General features: G+C 52.0%; 1 protein-coding gene across 1 annotated transcript in view; it reads right to left on the bottom strand.

Moving 5' to 3' along the window:
- Nucleotides 1-1,109: 1,109 nt before the first annotated feature.
- Nucleotides 1,110-20,465, bottom strand: part of PRICKLE2 (prickle planar cell polarity protein 2) — a 49,675-nt gene continuing 30,319 nt past the window's right edge. The window contains exons 3-8 of the mRNA XM_026052687.1: nt 16,500-16,613; nt 14,913-15,050; nt 14,334-14,537; nt 12,347-12,533; nt 9,373-10,236; nt 1,110-2,723 (exon numbers count right to left, since the gene is read on the bottom strand). Of these exons, the coding sequence (XP_025908472.1) occupies nt 1,855-2,723; nt 9,373-10,236; nt 12,347-12,533; nt 14,334-14,537; nt 14,913-15,050; nt 16,500-16,613 (2,376 nt within the window). The 3' untranslated portion in view covers nt 1,110-1,854. The remainder of the gene's footprint in view (nt 2,724-9,372; nt 10,237-12,346; nt 12,534-14,333; nt 14,538-14,912; nt 15,051-16,499; nt 16,614-20,465) is intronic.

Raw genomic sequence — 20,465 nt, 5'->3', positions numbered from 1 at the left:
CAACTGAACAGCTATGCTGATCACCCGCTGAAGATTTGGCTTCTTTTCTAACATTGCAAAAATCAGTTGGGGTAGGAAGGGGTGCAGGGACCACAGAGGAGCTCTTCTCCACCACCTTTCCTTGCCCACCCTTCAAGTTCATCCGTATCTTTAAGTATAATACAGGCAAAGTGTAACTAAAAGATGTCAGTCCACTTTGCAGCCAGGCAACACGCTTTAAAAGGAAAAACATACACAGGAGACTCTTCCCTTTGGATGAATATTTCCATTTATTCCAACTGGAAAAAAAAAACATTTTTCTTTAAATATACTTAAGTGTTTTTTTTATTATTCTTTTTAAAGGAATAATAATTATCACATTGTCCTTTACAAACAACAAAAAAATTCCTAGCAATAGTCTGTGGCATGGAGACATCCGTCGTCAGCATCTCCTGCATCTGCTGCTTTGAGGAGGCGACGCTTCGGTCCCGCGCTCGGGACCGGGTGCTCGGGCACCCCATGGGACACCCATCACGGGCAGTGCCTCCATGGATTAAAAAGCATACAGAGAAAAAAAAAAAACTCACATCCACCATAATACAATACAGTTGAGCCCTATTTATATAACACTCGACCATGTCGATGCTTCTGTTGGTTTTGTTCTAGCTCCAGGATCGGGGCTTGCTCCTGCCCTGGGAAAAGGCACCTCTTCCAGAGGCAGGAGCAGAGCCGCAGGGAGGAGTTTGCAGTCGTTCTCCTAGCGCGTTAGGTAGTAGGCAATATTGAAACGTCCACGTGGTAATGAACAGCAGTTAACATGACCCAGGAAACTAGAGCACCATAAGACAAGTCTATATTCAAAACAACGTCATGCTGACATCACACAATTGCACCATTACACTTTTATTTACTCCAAATAATAGTTCGACGTTTAGTAACTTCGGCGTTCTCTACAGAGATGTAAAATTCCTTCTCCGGCTTTGGTCATTTACAACTTTGCAGACATTTGGTAGTTCTGGTCTTTAACCCCCGCCCCGCTCCAAAAAAAAAAAGGAAAAAAAAAAAAAAAAGTCACTTTTGCAACTGTCAGGATTCCTGTTTTTGAGTGATAAAGTGTACCTGAAAATCACAGGTGTGAGCAGACTTCAAAATGCCACCGAGGCCTCTTCAAGATTTAATGAATCAGAAAATGTTCTCTTCATTTACCAGGAAACAAAATAAACTAAAAAAAAAAAAAACCCTCAAACAAATAACTCAAAAATTCACTGATATACTTCAGAAATCTGATGATGAAATGAAAAGGAGATTCCAAAGTACCACTTGCTCAGTTCTGGCTGAAAACAGTTATGAACGTGCATGCGTTTTCCCAGTGATTCCTAAGATATAGAAATTCCTCTGATATTACAAAATACAAAAATATTTTCTCCAAACTCTCATTTACATTGCATTTACAACAACCATGGAAATAACTTAGACTCCCACACTGTCTGAGAGAGGCAAATTACTTACCAAAACGGGCAATGGAAAACAAAAGCGTGGTGGGGAGCAAAAAGCTACTAGTGAACTGGTGGTTACAGTCAACAGTGGCAACTGAAACTCGAAAGGGTGGCACTAACCAGGAGAAAGAGGGAAAACTACTAGGTGAATATTAGAGGCTAAAGTGAACTTCCTTTTTTTCCTCAAAAGTTAAGATGTGCAAAATATATTCGCCGTGCCCACGATTATGACTATTTATAGAAGCGAGTCTACAACCTTCTTACAAATCCCGACTCTCCGGGCCTTTTTTTGTCACAACACAAGCGCTTACATGATCTAAAACAGTGCAAGTTGGTGCGTTTCATTTACATTCTCTGGAGGCGCCCGGCGCGGGAGCCCTTAGGATATGATGCAGTTTTTGCTCTTTTGCCTTTTCCGGCTGTGCAGCTGTCCCCGGGCGCCCAAGGTGGAGGACTTGGGCACGCTGTAGGAGCCGTATTTGTGCAGCAGCTCCTCGCTGGTCACGTACCGGAGCCGCGCGGGCTGCGGGATGGGCTCGCCGAGGAAATAGCCTTCGTTGTCGGACTCGGAGGACGAGGAGCACGTGGAGCACCAGTCGTACTCGGCGAAGTAGGGCCCCCAGCGCTCGCCCAGGTGGTTCTGCAGCGCCAGGTCCGACACGGTCCGCGGGCAGTGGCCGTAGGGGTCCCTGTGGGCGCCGCGCTCGCGGGCCTCGCGGCAGCCCCGCGGCGGCACGAGCGGGTCGTAGTCGTCGCGGGCGCGCAGCGAGGGCCGCTCCTTGAGGCGGCAGCACTGCTCGCTGGCCAGGTGCAGCGCGTTGTCGGAGCGGGAGCGGCGCGAGCGGCGCGGGCGGTGCGGCCGGCCGCGGCGCTCCTCGTCCCGCGCGCCCGTTCGCCGGCGCGGGCGCTCGCTCAGCGGCGCGTGCCGGGCGGGCTCCGGCGCGGCCAGCGCGCCCGCGGGCCCCGCGCTGCCGTAGTCGAAGCTGCGGTGCACGCGCCCGTGCGGCGGCCGCTCGCGGTAGCCCCGCGGGCTCGCCAGGTCGCGCAGGGCCGGCTCCGCGGCCCCGTACTGCTGCACGGAGAGGAGGCTGCGCACGGACTCGGCGCTGCGGAACTGCACCGAGGAGTTGAGCGTGCCCATGGTGCTCAGCTTCTCCGAGACGTTCATGCCGGAGTCTTTGCTCAGGTCGGGCATGGAGAACCTGGAGAGGTGCTCCTGGCGCTTGGCCCCGCCGTCTGCAGAGAGCCCTTCGCAGGGAAAGGGGGAAAGGGAAGAGATGAGAAATTTTCTACTAGCACAGGTGCAGCAAGAGGACCTGGTTTTGAAACTGTGGACTTCTGTATTAGAAAAAAATTCGTTTTTCAGATGCCCTCCTAAAGAACCACCCGAGAGGCTGATAAAGTTTGTTTTTAGAAAACAGCTGGTTCCCCCTTTGGGGAATTCACACCAATTTAAGGTGTTTTCAGTTGGACTCCAAGGAACAGTAGATGCTTTTCGTGACTTCCTTCCCCATATGTCTACGCTGTCTGCGACTTGACAGGAATAACTAGCGATACCCTGCGACAAACTCGTGCGTCGGAGGTAACCTGAGGTCTCCTGCGCGCTAAAATAACTAGGGTGCCATGATCCGGCACCCACACCTTGCACAGGGATGACGCCTTTGGGAGAAGTTAACAAAAATCAGAGCCAAAAACAGGGCCACCAACTAATCCAGGCTTGTCCCCAGGCCACACGTCCCAGGGGGACAGTAACGTGCATGATGTGTCCCAAGTGCGTGTCACAGGACCACGTGCACATAGATGATGCTCTGCTAGGTGAAGATGGGTACATGTGGACATGGGCTTGTCCCCTGCCACCAAACTGTCCTCCTGTGGTTCCTGCTGGCAAGGGAAGAGTGCAAGTCCCCAGGCACCATATATCTCACTGCATGCACCATATATATCTCAACATACAGTTTGCACTGTATATCTCACTGCTTGCACTGTATCTCGCTGCTTGAAGTTCATAAGGAGCAAAAACCTCAGCGAAGCCACAGACCACCCACCGGAGCTGCCTGTAGGTAGGAAAAAAAGCTGGAAGTTCAGGTCGAGAGCAGCTCGCTGCAGATATCCAGGGAGCCGGACATGGAGCGGAGCCAGCAGGGACAGCTCCAGCTTTTCACGGAGTCCCCATGAACTTCCCCATCAGGAGAAGCATCCGCTGGGGCTCCCTGCACACCGACCAGCCCTGATCTCCCACAGGTGCTTTCCATGAGCTGGGAAAGCCTTCGTGGGGACAGCAGGGATGCAAGAAGCCAGCACAGCATCCTCCCTCGAGCGAGCCCACCAGCTTCCCTGGCTATTTTCTGACCCTCTCCACCTAGGTTTGACAACTGGCAGCAGCGCGTGCTGCGTTAGGAGCCCGGGACGGTGCATTCCGCGAGCCCTTAACAAAAGCTGCTTACTTTTCAGCTCCTTGGGCATTAGCTGCTGCCTGCCAAACATTAACAAGAGCAAGGTCTGCTCTGCTTGTGTCAGGTTTGCTTGGGATTAGCCTTGAAACAATCAACCGATACTGCAAAAATGGGTAAAATCTTCCAGAAAGACCCCATCTCAGCCTGATCCTATGCTCCATAGCACCAGGAAGGGCTCGGGCACCTCAGTATAACGCGCCGTGGATGTTTTATCCCGGCTCTTGCACTGTTTGGCTTTATTCCCTGGGTCCCAGTTGCTGGAGGCAAAGTCTGAAACAGGAACTTGCTGCTTTAGTCAAGATGTTTCTCGGCTTTATGATTGCAGAGAAAAGTTAAGTGAACTAATGCCCTAAGAGAAGTGAAAGCTTCTAAAATAAAAGAGGAAAAGATGCATTTTGTTTTGGAAAGGGCTCTTCTCTCCCCTGCAGCCGCTCTTTGGGTGAGCACTATCCTGGCAAACTCATTCCTGCTGGAGCTCCTGCATGATAAGTTGTGATGGCCAGGAGATTGTGGGGGTTCCTAGTGGAGCATCCAGATGGCCTGGTTAGAATTAAGCACATACTTTTTTAAGATCTGGAATTGCTGGTAGAAAATGTTGAGTGCAGCCCATACGCAGCCCCGGGCTGCACATATCCCATGCACACCTAGAAGCCTCCCTGCGGAAGAGCTCAGCCTGCTGTGGCCCACGTGGAGCCGGGGGAAGCACCAGAGAAGCTCCAGCTCTGGGATGAGCTTTGCTGAGTCTAAACTAAGTCCATTCAAAAAGCACCTGGGATTTCACGCCGCTTCCTGAGGTTGGGTTTTCCGATTGGGCTTGAAACGGAGTAGAAGGAGTGCTGGCACCGCAGGAGGGAAGGAGGGGAACCTCAGCGGAAAGAAAAAGCTCCTTTAGCTTCTGTCCTACAAACCCGCTTCCTCTGGAGCTCCCAAATTTGGTTTTACCCGCACTAGGGATGCCTTTCGCTCCCCCACAAGCCACGCTTTCCATGAAAAGCATTCCTGCAGACGCACAGGGCACCATGTGGTGCTCACAATCACGAGCACCAGGCTCCAGGCCGAGGAGGTGACTTCCATGCTGGGCCAGAGAGCTGCTCTCAGCATCAGCTTCACCTTCTCGCTGGCGCAAGAGCGCCCTCGGGAGCAAAGATGTACCAGGAGCTGGGGATGCCTCCTCCCTGGTGACAGCCAGGAGGGTCTTTTGGAGCATGGAAATGCTCCTTGTGCTCCCTGGAAAGCCCCAGCACCAGGAGCGCTCCAGCCTGCAGCGAGTGCAGGGGACAGCAGTAACAGCTCGCCTGAAAAATGCGATCTGCAAAACACGACTTACGAGCAACGTTTGAAAGCAGAGGGGTTGTTTAGTCTAGCGAGGCGGAGGCTCAAGGGGATGTAATCACAGCTTTCAAATACAGGGAACCGCTTGCACAGAGGAGGGGAACACGTTATCCTCCAGGTCCTCGGAGCTGCCGCAAGGAGAATTCAGCTCAGGAAAGGGAAGGTTGGTCAAGTATCAGCTTGGGTGTTGGAGAAGAGTATGGGGAGCCCAAGGTTGGAAATACAGACAGCTGGAGGTCTGCTAAACATGAGGCTGGAGGGAACCAGCACGGCCCACTTGGGCGCATGCAAACAGCCACCCTGGATTGCAAAGGGAGGCTCTCAACACAGCAGAGGTAGAGCTGAGCACCTGGCTGCTCATCACACCTCAAGCAAAGGAGACAGCTGCAACTTTATGATCCAACTTGGATGTTGGACTTTGTCTCAGCGTCAGCAAGAAGCAGAAGAAGCTGAAGGAAGATGAACCACCGAACGCTTCTGGAAAATAACTCCAGCTCCTTCCTCTGTATCACAAAACCAAAGGGGACCATTTTTTTTTGTTGTTATAGTTGTTCTACAGTTTTCAACCTCTCCTAACACTGAAGGAGAAAAGGGGAGTGGAGACAAACAGCAGTTAGGTTGTTAGGTCCCTTTTGCAAATCAGTCCTGCAAGGATCAAAGATGACGTATGTGTTCATACATTTTCCCCTTTTTTTTTTTTTTCCTGGATGTATCACAGTTGTTTAGCCCAGGAAAAACACGCTGGTTGAGGCCTTTGGGCACGTTACAATAGAGACGGTAAGAAAAGCTTGCGCCACACACACAAGATCGCATTCCACACGGCAGCTGCACCAGTTCAACAGCTCTTTTCCCTGGATTTATACCTACAGCACATGAAGGGGGGGAACGATACGAAGCTCTGCTCTTATCCTTGACCAGCTTAACCTTCTCAAGGAACACTTAAAAATCTATTTCTCCTCTTGCATATGCCAGTGTTGCCATTCAGTGCGAGCTTACATCCAAAACACTCTTGCTCTCTGCAAACAGCACAGACTGTTACGGGAGAATAAAATTTAGCCTGCAGGTACTTCCTTAAGTGGGCTATTAGACCAGCTGGCATTTGTGCAAAAGGCTGCCTGGAATCAGCAGTAATCAGCTCTTGCTTTCTAAGCCGGCTGCCAGGAACACAGAGCACTTGCCTGCCCTTTGCAGAGGGCTATGCAAGCACCCCATAGACCTGCTCCACTCTGGGAATCCATCCCAACGCTTTGGGGTCCGACTGTGCATCGCCTGGGAAATGACTGACCTCTGGTAGGATCACACTCCTTCCCAGAGGGGAAAAAGGGCCATCATCTGGTCAGGGGAGGCAGCCTGCTCTGCAGAGGACAGGGACTCCCCTCCACACCCAGTCGTTACCTGTTTTTACTGACATCTCCTGCTAATTATTAGCTAAGTTGTAATAGAAACATCACAGCGAAATTTGCTGCTGGGGAGCAATCAGTCAGCTCTTAACATGTGCTCTGCAGGTCGGGGACTGTTTGCCCTTCGGCTCCCTATAAAAAAACGTTTTCAGCGATGCCATAAAAATATCAGAGGGATCCAGCACTGATTATTTCATTTTAGGAGGTGTGGTGACTGGTTTTTTGTTTGTTTGTTTTGTTTTGGCATGGCTGAGAACCTGGAGTTTCTTGCAAAGGACACACTGGGTGGAAGTCACTGAGTGAATATCCCAGAGCAGCCTCTGTGCTTCCCTTCCTCAGCATCATTTATGGGAGCTCAGCATGTGGAAAAGGGCCTTCTGGAGCAAGGAGCACCACGGCCTGGTTTCCATTTGCAAAGCATTTGCCACGGAGCTTGCTCTGCTGGAGCAGGGAAGGATGGAGAACCAGGCACCCGAGTGCTGCATCCCCACATCCCTGTGCCAACATCCTGCCAACAAATTCACCCAGCAGCTGATGCTGCCATTTAACAACCTGCCTGGGTTCCAAAGGGAAGAGAGAAAGAGAATGTTTGCGGGCAGGTGACCAAATCCCTCTGTCCTCAAATGCTGCCTATTAAAGGCGATAATAATTCCCTCCCTTCATCTGTGATGCTGGAGGAGCTGCCTGTTATTATCACAGCGCCGAGTCCCGGAGCTTGAGCAAAGGCAGTTTCCAAAGCAAGGAAAATTATTAGATCTGAGGCATTAATAAAAATGTTATCACCTCACCCTTCAGAGGTGCTGCTTAAATTCATTACAAGCCTCATCATGCTGAGCAACTCCTTCAAAAGAGCAGCAAAGAACCGAGTCATTAACGCTGATGCTGTCTGCAAGGAAACTTGTATTTTAGCTGTGTAGGGAAGCCTGGGTACCTTTGGTGGATCTTCTGCTCAGCATTTTGGAAAAGGGGCTTCTAAAATGGAGAGAATGAGTTTTCACCAAAATATGAGTCGCTAAACAACTTGTCCCATGACCTGTGTCCCTGATTATCTTGTTACACTTAATCTCCAACATAGGAAACAGCCACCTCCATACCATGTATTGCTCCTGGATGCTCGGTGTTGCTCAAGACCAGCTGCACTCGTGGGTTTTGCACAACCCGGGTTTTAACAACGCGAGCTGCTTTAGAAACCTGTGGCTTTGCTTCCAAGAAGCTTCCCAGAGTGATTCCCGATTCCCTCTCCATGTCACGTCTCTCCTTTCCCTACGGATATTTAACCGTCCCCTCCATCCCGTTATCTCCTTGTCTCCCACCTTTTCTCGGGTAGGGATGCACAGATGCTTTCAACCCCTGGTGGGGGGCTAGGAGGTGCAGGACACCCTCCGTGTTGCTGGCAGTGAGATAAAAGTTGGAAAGATGGACCTGAATTTGCAGGGATGGGAGCAGGACATGCCCAAAGCCACACAACACTTGGCTGCAGCGGGAAAGGACTAGGGAGACAGGATCTCTGGGGAACACACCACACTTGAGAATCTTTTCCAAGGAGTTTTCTGTAAGGGACTCTGGAGCAAAAGGCATTAGATGTGCCAGAGGAGCACAGGCGTCCCATAATATAAAGTATTGCAGACTCCAGAAGAACACCATCGTGCAGGGCTTGCACCCAACCTGATACCCACTGGACATGCCCTTAATGCACACGTACGCATTCCTGAGCCCACGAAACCCAAACGCATTCGGAGCCAGATGGCCACAGAGTATTTCCTTAGGAGGCATTCATGGGAAAAGGCCTAGGCTGGAGAGGAAAAGTGTCCTGCCCATTTTTTTCCCCTGCCACAGGATGAGAAGTAAGAATAAGAGCTGTGTATAAAGGGGAAGGAATCTGGTTTAACTAGTAACATGCTTGATGACTGCACAACATGCACAAAGGGTTAAGTGGGCCAACTTCAAAGCGTTCACAAATATTTTTAGCCCTCTGTGGCTGCTCGCAGCAGCTCTTTAGATGCTGAGCACTGGGATCTGTCTCTGCTTTAGGAGTTGGCCTTGCTGCTTCTCCTCCGCTCAAAGGGGAGGATTAAAGAGCTTGGAAACATTTGTTTTGTGCTATGCAGAAAGGCCAAGCAAGGGAAAGGCAGGAAGAGTGTGGCCATGGGGGCCCGGCAGGCACCGCGCTCTGCCTCCGTGGGGAGGCTGCGCCTGCAAAGGGCTTAATGCAGCCCAAGGGAGCAGGCTGTTTTCTTTTTATTTCTTTTTTAAATGTGCAAAAGAGGTTTTTCACATTACCAAAAACGTTTACTTAAGGCTCTGAGCGTGCAGGGAGCACCAGCAGAGCAGGAGGCAGAGCAAACCCGTCAGCCTCCCCCTTGGGTGCTTGGAGAAACCTGGGAGATCCCTGATGGAGGGAGGAAATGTTTGGGTTATCTTTAGCCTGGATGGCAAGACACGGGTGTCACAGGTCATGTACGGGTGGCCCTGTCCAACGCAATGCTGTGGGTCATGTGCAAACGCCCTTGTCACCACCACATGTCCCTTTGGCTCAGTGAGCTCGCTCCACTTGGGAAGCTCCTCGTCCTCACCAGGCCTTGCTGCAGGCCCTGGGACTGTTCTGACATGCTACAGAGGCAAACGGGCAGCCCAAACCTTTGATCATCACCCAAACATGCTCCCGGGCCAGTCTACTTCCCCGTCCCATGTGCCCGTGCCATGGGGACCTACCGGTGGCATTGGAAAGCGCCAGGGACTCCATGGAGCCACGCGGGGTCTGCTCCGTGGGCGTCAGGTCCTCCGTGAAGCTAAGTGCATTGATGGGATGCCGGGTCCGACACTGCTGTGTGGGCATCCCGCCTTCCTCCTCCTCCTCCTCTTCGTACTTGGGGACCTTCATGCTGCCCCTGGTCTCGGGGAAGCTCTGGTTGGACATATCGCTGTAGCTCTCCTGCGAGCGGAGCCTTCCCGAGTAGTAGTCCTCCTGGATGAAGCTGCTGCTGTGCCCCTTCATGGCCAGCGAGGAGCTTCTCTTGGGGTTGCTGAAATGTTTAGCCCATAAGTCCGGCTGGGAGGCTGGCACCTGGCTGGGGCTGTACGAGGTCCTTATATTGCATTGGCTGAGAAGCTGCAGAGGACTTTGACTCTGGCTCTGCTCCATTTTATTCCCGTAGTGGTAGAGCTCCTCCCTGCTCCTCCACAGGTGCTCCCGGTTGAGGCTGGGCGTCTGGCTGGAGAGGCTCAGCAGGTCCATCTGCAGCGAGAGCGGGTCCACGTCCGCGGAGAGGCGGTTGGAGGTCACCTGGAGCTGGCCGCACGCGTTGAGCACGCTCTCCTCGCCCTTGCCGCCCTTGTTCTTGCCGATCTTGGCGCTGCGGCGGGACTCCTTGGCGCGCGCGTTCTGGAAGGCTGAGTCCGACGAGTCGGAGCCGTTGGGGTCGTCGCCAACGCTGCACGCGCGCGAGCAGAAGATCTGCCCTTGCTTGGGGAGGAAGGGGCGGCCCAGCAAGGACTTCTTGCACTGGGCGCAGCAGAAGCAGGTCTCGGTGGCGTGCCAGTGCTGCCCGTCGTACGTCATCTGGCCTTGGTCGATGCCTTGAGCAGGGGGACAAACACATGGAGAGCGTCAGAATTAAGCCACGTCCTGGAAGTTAAGTGCTCCCTGCCTCAAACTTCATGTGACCATCACTTAACACTGCACTTAACACTTGCCTCGAGCAGCCATCCCACATGAGCAATACACACCTGGGCTTGCTTCCGAAAGGACTTCAGTTGGGTTTCTCCAGTGAGCGAAACTAAGACCCTTCCTAATTCTTTGGAGGTTCTCGGCTTTTGCCAAGGACTTACTCCTTGCTGGAAAAGGCAGCAGAATGGAGCCTCATGCTATTTCATATTAAAGGAGGTTATTTCCAATCATAAAGGAGTGCAAGAAGCTCTCCATAAAGATCTTCAAGTCAAAGCAATAACCCCCTGACTACTCTACAAAACAGCAGTAGCAACATCTCCCACCAAACAGTGCAGGGGAACCCGCACCGCCCTTGCAGCCGCGCAGCAGGGCAGGATCACGTCCCTGGCACCGCAGCCCCTCGGACCGCGGCCGCCCGGGGAGTCGGAAACTAACACTGTGTTAATGGTGCGGTTTATTCCAAGCTAAATTTGCTTTAGCATAACTGCTTTTTTTTTTCTCCTTCTCCTCCTTATTACGAGCAAAGTGCTTTTATAAAAGGAGCGAAGTGTTATGTTGGCAGACAGTGGGTGGGATTCAATCAGCTCCCTGCTCCGTGACCTGAAGTCACCCATGGGAAAAGCATCCACGTCTTCCTCACCCAGCGACCCTAGAGCACAACCCAGCTCTGATTCAAAGCCATAGGCACCCAGGGCTGGTTAGGACAACCCGCCATGGCCACTGCTCGCAGTTTTGCCCCTCGTTGCTCCAAATGAGAAGGTTTACACCAAAATGACACTTTTGAAGTGTCTGCACCAGCTCAACCACATGCAAGCTGAGCCCATGCAGGTGCATGCAGCTCATTGCACACACAGAATACCCAGACTTAATTTTTTCTCGCCTTTTGTAAAAGACAAATCTGTTACGGTGTGCCCAGTCGTTACCAGCCGCGCTGAGGGCCAGGAGCAGGACACAAAGGGTGACAGATGGGGCGGCAGGAGCGCGCAGGCCGCGCAGCTGCTGCTCCCTGCGGCTCCGGGGAAGGAGGTGCAGCAGGGCCGGGCGAGCGCAGCTCCGAGCGCTTTGCTGGAGCCCCGCGATGTCCCCCTGCCATCTGGCAAAAACCTTTCTATTTTCCTCTCCCGTCAGCCTGTAAATTACTCGGGTGCTGTGCAAACGTGGGCTCATCTAGATGGACAGACCAAAGGAGCCTGCAAATGCACTCTGTAAAGCAGCACAGGGATTGCAGAGCGCAGGGAGGCTGCTTCAAAGTCCTCCTTAACCACTGCAAGGGGGGCCTCATTGCAATGTGGTACAAAGCAAAAAAATAGCTAGTTCCTAGCAGAAAACCTGTTTTAAAACATTGAATATCCTTGTCCTGGAACCAGAGCTCGACCTCGATGCATTATTTCTTTTTGTCTGAGAACATCTATCTGTGGCTTAATTAAAAAAAGGCAAGGAGAAACAATAATGATTCCTAACGAACAAACATCTTTTCTGTCTAGTAGCTCATTAAGCCATGCAATCCTTCAGCAAGCTTGGCTGGTAAGAAACTGAAATTAAAAGAGCTGGACTGTTTAAAAGAAAATGCTATTAAAAAAAAAAAAGATTAAATTAGGCAGAGAGATGCAGGATTGAGAAAGCTTTCCCTAGTCTTAATAGCTCCTGAGGTTGTTCTCTTATATTCCATCTTGTTTCAACAAATCCCTCTCCTACCACAAAAAAGAGGATAAAATCTGCCCTCCCTGGAAAAGCAGGGTTTTGAGCAAAATGCGAGCGCTGCAGCCTCTCGAGGGGAGCCAGGCTCTGCAGCACCAGAGGCCTCCTCTCCGCGCACGGAGCAGGCGCCAGCCCCAGAGATTCCCAACGGGAGACGGGGCCGGCTGTGCCTGGAGCCCCAGCGGCCCCGGCGCTGCTGCCAGACACTTAATGAAACAGCTCCCGTTGCCAGGAAGGGGCTGGGCGCTGCTCCCTGTGCAAAGGCTGCTCCGGCTGCAGCACGCCGCGGGACGTCCCCGGGGGCCCCGCGCTGTCCCGTACCGATGTGCTGGGCGCACGTGTCGCAGTACTCGGCGTAGAGGGACTCGAAGCAGCCGCAGCAGTAGGGCCGGCCGTCCTTCATGATGTACCGCTGGCCCCCCAGCACCGTCTCGCATTCGAAACAGCAGAAGTGCTTCATGTGCCAGTGCCTGCCTTCGGCCTCGGTGCACTCGTCAGCAAAAATGATCTGCGGGGAGAGCGGGAAGAGGGAAACACGGGGTGTAAATGCAGCTGGTGAGGGTACCAGGAGGAGGACACTGCTGGGCTGCGAACCAAACTCTGGCATTTTGCACTCAAGCTGCTGGGAATCTCGCTTGGTTTGGCTTTGTCCTCAGGCATTTCCCAAGGAAATTGTCCCCAGAGGAGCTTGGCATTAAAATGCAAGCGCCTTAGGACTGCGTTAGTGAAGACAGGGAGTTCAGGAACATCTCCTAGGAACGTGGCCTGAGGGCCGGTGCTCAGGGGAACTGCAGCAGGAGGGATCGATGGCAGTAATAAATACCCTCATAAACAACTTATTGATCCGGCGGACTCTCAAACAACAGAATAGTCATTTATTACACCTCTACCCAGTGCTGAGACAGGGAAACTGTGCACAAAAGATGGAAAAACAGCAAAAAATGGGTGCTGTGGGGAACGGAGAGGGGATGCTGAACAGAGCTGTGTGCTGTTTTATAAAGGTGGTGACAGTCATTAAAGCAATGGGGAAACCGAGGCACAGAACAGAGCCAAGGGCTAGTGCAAAAGCCACCTGAAAGGCTCCCAGTCCCCCCTCCTTGCAGCTACTACTGGATCTCTTAATGCAAGAAGCAAGTGTTAAAGAAGCCGTAGGAAAGATTTGTATGAGAATTTGCAAGGATTAAAAAGTACATGAAGAAAAATTACCCAGCCTAAACCAACAGGAAATAGGGGCAGTTGAATGGTTAGAAGTTGTTTTTCTTACTGGTAACATTACAAATTTAATTGGATACATACGTCAACGTTCTTTATATTTGATGTGCACACAGCCTTAGATTTTTACTATTATACGCTTGCATGGATGGGACTTGGTATTTTACAGTACATATGGTTTTCCACATTATGGTTTTCATAAGTTTAAAAGCCAGAACAATTTCCGTTGCCAGCCTTTTAAAAACTGAGATTGACACTTGAGCAGCGCTCAGAGTCAGCTCCGCACGGGTTTCTATATGTGCTTTGTATTCCATTTATTCGGCTCCCTGCAACTCCCTAATCTCCTCTACTGAAGCCTGGTTCAGCTTGGCGGATCCTTGAGCACTACCTGCTTGTAAGAAACCCAGCACTCAACAAAACTACTCATAGTTTTTTTTCAGGGAGAAGGAAACAATGACACATACGGATGGGCTAAAATGACATGGCACGGCTGTGTTGTTTCAGGAAATTCTTATGGAAAGATCTCCTGGGCTCCCTGTGCGAAGCCAGGGCTGATCTTAAGAGTAACTCTAGGCAGATTTCAGCTAAAAATCCCAGAGTAACTCCCCCAGATGCAAACTTGAAACTCAAGGAACACTTGACACGAGCCCTAGACCAAGCCACATCATCAGATTTCCCATGCTCTCCCCACGCATCTCCATGCAGAGACTGTGTTAATGCACCCAGTGTCATCATGCTGGGTGCTATGGGAGCTGGGACAAACCTGGGGGCGAGTATCCCTGTTGTGTCCCCACTGTGAGCCAGAGGATGTGCATTATTAATGCTGATTTTAACATGCAGAAACAGGATATTCCGCGTCTGTCCAGCTTGCACAGAGTGAGGTCCTCTCATCAAGCTCATGTCTACAGCCCAAGTCCAGCTCCCAGGCTCAAATCATGACCTGGCCCCAGGCTGTCCTTCATCCTTATGATTCAGTTTCTTAACAAAAGCCCCTCTCATCTTAGAAACACACTAAATGGACCCCGCTGGACTGATCTACCATAGCAGAGCTTAAACTCTAGCCTACTAGAGGGGCAGGAGCTTGGCCCGCTCTTACCTCGTCGCACGCCGCGCACCGGGGCTTGAGGCACTCGGCGTGGTGCCTGCCGCAGTAGATCTTCCCGTCCTGGTAGAAGTAGATGAGGTCGACGAGCAGCTCGTTGCAGACGCTGCAGATGAAGCAAGGAGGGTGCCAGCAGACGCCGTGCCCGGCTCGTGAGGCGAAGACGGCCATGTCCCCGCCGTTGATCTGGCCCCCGCACTGTTAGAAGAAGCATCGTGTTTTATGTGAGCCTAGAGAGATCATGTCCACGAGGGTCAGGGCTTACATGACTGGCTGGTGCCAAAGCACCAGGTCAGGGCTAATGCGTAGCTCTGAGAAAGACAGCCCCTTTCTGGTGCCTTTTCATCTCCGTGGAAGCCCAGCGTAGGGTCAGGATGCCAACCATATGTCCCCCTGCTCTGCACCTTGGGATGGAGGACCAAAGGCTTGAATTGGACTCATCTACAATGCTCACTTTGGTCCTTGAACACCATGGGTGCTCTTCCCTGGCTGACCCATGGCTGCTGGGTGGACACTGCTCACCCAGGCCCTCCGGATCTGCCCCTACTCGCTCTGCCGCGAGCTGCTGCTCACCTGCTCGCAGATGGCTCCGGTCATGGTTACGGGGAAGGGCCGGACATTGCCTCTCCCTAAATTTTCCCTCTTCCTTTGATTGCTGAAGAGTTTGAGCTCCCTCTTCTCCTCCTCATCCAAGGAATTGCAATAGCGGACCTAAAAAACATACATTAGATGCAGGATTATAGGTGTCGGCAGGGATCTGCAGCCCCACGGGCTCTACAAACCCCATCCAAGGCACTAAGAAAACTAAGACTTGATTCATATGTGAAGCCATCTCCATAGCTGGAATTCCAGCAGGAACCTGCAAGCTGTACCGCCAATCACTATGGATCACCCACCCAATCACCCAGACCCAGCAATCACTGATGCTCTTCCTGCTTTCTCCTCCAGTCTCCAGCAGAAGTTTGACAACAGCTCAAATATTATTTCTTTAGTTATGTCTAGAGAGCAGCCCCCTTCTTCTGGTGCAAATGAAGGAGTTCCAGTTACTGTCATAGGATAAACTGCATGTTGGCTAGATTTCTAGATGGGAAGGCAGTAAGCAAAAAAGGAAAATAAAAGTATATAAACCACAAACACTGCAATTTCTCCAAACCTTTTAAGACAATCGGGTTTCCCTAGACACTCTCACCTTGTACATTTAGTCCTTGGCTGACTGCAATTTGGGAATACAACTGAGAAGCCAGCAGCAGAATCTAGTTCTGTCTCCATTCACTGTTTGGAGACCAGGCTCAGGGAAACGAGCAGGATTATTCATGTGCACGACAAACCCAGCCAGAATTCCCAAAGGGCCAAAACCTCCTGCCAGCTTGGCAAAAAAAAAAATAAAATCACAGGATGGTGCCTCCCACTTGCGAGAGCACTAAAAGCTTTTCCTTGTATTTTTCCTGCTCTTTCCAGCGGTCTGGCTGGAGTTTCTCAGCACCAGCCAGGAAGGTGCTGCGGGTTGGGTGCTGCTACCTCACCTAGATCAAAGAACATGTCACCGGAATGCATTTTTCCAGAGCTGCTTCTCCAAAGAAGGGCAAGGAAGTAACTTGCTGTTCGTGCAGGGAAGTCTTGCAGGCTCTGACATTCACACCAGCAAGAAGAGGACAGCAAAGGTCGGACCTTTTTTGGCTGCCCGGCAGCTTACCTCGCAAGATGCAATAACGCTTCTGTTTGCTCTGGCTGGTGTTGACTTGAACTCAGCCATTTCAGGCTCGTGCAACTCCTAACTCACAGTCAGGGAAAAACACCTCCTCTCTCGCAAGGGAGGAAAACCTTTTGCAGCTTGCATTAGACTGGGCTCCAGCTGATCCTCACTGCATCTCGAGTCACTTTTAACACAGCTTTGGCCTCTAAGGGTAGAGAATTTTTTTTCCCCCCCAGAGAAGTAAATTAAGGTAATTTCAAGAGTGAAAACCACAACTTAACTTTAAACCACCTCTTAAAAAGGGTCCAAATGGGTAGGAAGTGCATCCATTTAAGGGATGCAAGCTGCAAGCTCCCTAGCTTGCAAGCCTAGCTTGCAAGCCACAAGCTGCAAGCTCCCTAGGAAGCCGAGAGAGCGGAGAGGGGGCCCGGGATCGGGCACGTTGAGGGCACCCCGGCACCACTCACCTCATTGTCGTGCGGTGGCAGCTGGTGCAGGAGCTGCTTAATGCGCAGCTTCTCGCCGGGGCTGTTCACGTAGGGCACCTTGTCCTCGGGGAGGCAGCTGTAGTACTGGTGCACCTGCAGAGAGCAAGAAGAGGCGACTGCAGCAGCGCTCGGAGAGCAGCTGCGCAGGAGAGGCGGAAAATCCCTTTGGAGCCAAGCCCTCCGGTTATTCAAAGTGCAAAAACAAAGCACATCACTTTTTTTTTTTTTTTTTTCTTTTATATATATATTTTCCACCCACCCCCCAGCAAGGCTGCCCGAGAGCGGTGCCGGTGGCGGTCCGGTACCGTCTGCTCCGCCGGCCTCGCCGGTGCCAGCTATCTCCAGCCTCCACCTCCATCAAAACCCTCCATTCTTTTGTTTTCTTGATATTTTTTAAAATCGTTTCTCCCAAACAATTTATGGAGATACACTGGAAGGCTGAGGAGCGCGTGGCCAGAAGGCAGCACCCATGCCCTGCTGCCGAGGGACCGCACAGAAAGGAAGCACATCCTGCATCTCGGCATCTCCGCTCCAGCTGCCACACCTGGACATTTGCTTGAGGGCCAGGTAAGGCATCGGCTCTGGGATGCTACAACCTGAACCCCAGGGACATTTGGTGGGAAAAGGCAGCAGGAAGCGCAGGTAGCTGCTCCCCCATGCGGCTACCTGCAAGCCCCGGAGGCTTGCAATTGATATTCCTCCCAGCCTCTCCATTCTGTGGTATTTCTCTCTGAGACAGCCCTAAGGTCCAGCTTTCCTGTCACCAGGTTTTGTGGAGAGGGAGATTTTTATCAGACTTCCACCCGTAACCCTGCAGCGCTGCTGGCAAGGGAGCTGCTCAGTGCCAAGAAGCTGGAACTTGTTGAGCAAATGCCACCTGGATTTGTTTTGCTAAGGCCCAGCTGAATGGACCCATCAGCTATGGAAACTGTGGAAGAAAGGCAGGCTAAGTATTTTGTTATGCTAAACTACATACAAGAGAATACTTACTTTGCATTTGTAGAGCATTCTTAACCGAGGGACATCAAAGAGCTCAATAAACACTTAATTCCTATGACACTCTACCTACAGTAGCAAATATACCCACTGCAAAGGACTACTTGCAGCGTGAGGATGGTGAGTGAGCTCTCCAGGTTTGCACGGCTTGTCAGCAGCCGAGCTCTCCAAAACTCCGCTGAATTTCCCACATGGATGGGCTGCTCCATTTCACCAGTGCTCAGGTCTGGCTGCTTTCTGGTCTTCCCACGAAGTCCTTGTGCCCATAGTGTCCTGGGAGCTGGCAGAGCCCAGGAGCAATTTCTTATTGAGGAGCTGCCAAGACGCATCAGGCTGCCCAGCTCCACGCGGCAGTGGGATGCAACAGGGAAACCCTAAGAGGGAAGAGAGGATGCAGGTTTTCCTCTCCGCCATCCAGGTGCCGGAGGGGCTGGGAGCTGCTTTCCCGGCTGCCCGACAGTGCGATATGGACGTAGCCCGCTTCCTCCGGAAAGTTTTCCATTTAGGCTCCGTAGGTGTGTGGGAACCGGCTCCCGTCACACTAGCAACATATCTCTGCAGGGCTGGGCGATCTGGTTGGGAAAGCACAACAAAACAAACACAGCAGGCTCCAACCTGCGTGCGCCGCCTGCAACACTCCGGCTGGCTTCGCTTTGGATCCACACGAGCTCCGCGAGATGATCCGTGCGGAAAGACTGGAGCGGAGACACTTGCTGACCTGTCCAAACCACCTGTGACCATTGCACACTGAATAAAAGCAGAGGGCTGCTCATGTCCCAGGGAGATGTCCCTCCTCAGAGGTCTGGCCAGTAGTCCCCAGGCTTTGGGGTGCCAGAGCTGCCCAACATGAGGGAAAAGTAAGAAAGAGAAGGAGGAATTTGCACAGAAATCCAACTTCTCACAGAGAAAGATCTGCAGAAAATGTTAACTCGCTGGAAAACTGAAACGGCTCAGTCTGCACTTCCCTTTTGAACAAAAGGTCAGTATTTTCCATGGAAATAAGCTGCTTTTCCATCACGCTTTTGCTCTGAGCACATGCAAGCCTTGGGAGCCAGCGAGCTCTGCAGTTGCTGCCACCAGGTCTGACCCAGGTCCTGCAGGTATCGGTGGAGGCCTCTTCACCTGCCTTAAGGGCTCTTCGATGTGAGCAGCATCCGCTTCAGAAAGCAGTGGGCTGCCTTTGCCCCGCTGGGATGGACACCACATCCTTGCTGAACTGTGCAGCATCCTGAACTGCTCTGGTATTAGAGACTTGTGCCATGTAATGCAGTCGCTTGGCATCGTGCTGCTGCAGAAGGTCCACCCTGGCCATCCAAACCAGCACCACGCGCATGAGCCGCGCGAGGGGCTGCACCAGACCTCACTCCGGATTGTCCCTTGGCATTCCTTCATGCGCCACTTCGGGTCACATCAGCACCGCAGAAACCCAGGAGGGACGTTGGGCTGCGTGAGGCCAAGCGGGGACAGATCTGTTGTGCCACCAAGCCATGCTGCCCTCGTGCTCTGTGATGCAGCAGATACCCATCTCACCACTGAGGCTGTGATTCCCAAGGGGTTATTCCGCTCTTCAAAAGCAAGAGGTGGCAGTGAGTGGTTCAAGCGCAGCGTGTTTGGAACAAGGGGCTCCTGAACAAAAGCTGATACGTGTTTGGGAAATTAATAACTCCTCCGAGCTGAAAGGGAGGGGAGGAGGGAAGAGAGAAAGAAACCAGGAGAGAGGAAAGAACGCAGAGTAAAATGAGCGCAGGACAAAGTCTTTAAAGTGGAGCCAACTTCATTCAAAGGCACCGAGGGAAGTAATTACATTAGTTTACAAACGCCTTCATGTTTTGCAGCCTTCCCAGGTTCGGGGCGTGTTTCCAGTTGACTTTGACAGACTCCGGCCCTGCTGAATAAGGGCAGGACTGCAGCCCGTCCCGGCGGCTCTGCGGGCGACCGAAGCCCAAACCCACCCAGGTGCCAAGGCAAACAGCTCTGCCCGAGGCTGCGGCGTGTGGGGCTGCAATTGGGCTGGGCTCCGCGAGCGACGGCGCCGTCCTCGACGCCGGCACGATCCGCACCGGCCTCCCTTGGAAAGGCGAAAGGAAACAAAACCAACCGCACGCAAACAAGTCCCTTAACGCGCCGGTAACATTTTGCAAATGCTTTTGGAGAGCTCTGCAGCTGACAGCATGTGTAAAACCAGGTTTAGATCGCTTTGGCCCAGGTTTGACACACCCTCTTTTTCCAGGAACGCTCAGATATGAAGCATTTATTTATTTCTTCAAGAAAAGCATCCCTTGTAGCATGGCCAACAAAGCAAAGCGTAAGCACTGCTGGCCAGTTTGCCTCATGCACATGCATGTGGCCAGGCCACATAACCTGTTGGGGGCAAGGAGGAGGAATGCACGGAGACCTGAAGACCCGGGTGGGCTACAAAACCCCCCGGGCAAGGCACATCCAGCACAGGGGACTGCTGGTGCTGGGGTCAAACACAAGTTTTCATCGCCCACGGGCAGAGCAGAGGCACTGCCACCTCCCCAGGAGACGAAGCCAAAACGGGGTCTGCACCACAGCAACAAAGGCAGCCTGCAAAGAAAGATAACTAATAAACTCTATTTGCTCTGGCACGCTTTGTAGCCCTCCTTGCATTTCCCTCCCACGGCTAATGGCACTAGATTAGTTTTCGCGTTGCTCTTCATTCGTTTCCCCGTTGCAAATGACATCCATTACCGCTAAGCTTTTGGAGTTGTGCAATTCTTGGCCTATAAACGGTCCCAAAAACACGTTACTTCCCGCTGGCACTAACGAACAAGGACACATATCCACAAGTTTTAGACTCGGAAAAGCACATGCAGTGATTTTCTCTCTCTTTCTTATTTTTTTTTTTAAAGCAAAACATGAGTTTGGAGTCAGAACCACTGTTTCAAGTACCTGTGCAAGTGCTTTCTCATTGCACTGTGCTGACCA

Source organism: Nothoprocta perdicaria, unplaced genomic scaffold (assembly GCF_003342845.1).
Source record: "Nothoprocta perdicaria isolate Ctin4 unplaced genomic scaffold, notPer1 scaffold_9, whole genome shotgun sequence".
In the NCBI taxonomy this organism is placed as follows: domain Eukaryota; kingdom Metazoa; phylum Chordata; class Aves; order Tinamiformes; family Tinamidae; genus Nothoprocta; species Nothoprocta perdicaria.
The sequence above is the reverse complement of the archived record's forward strand: the minus strand, read 5'-3'. Positions and strand labels throughout refer to the sequence as shown.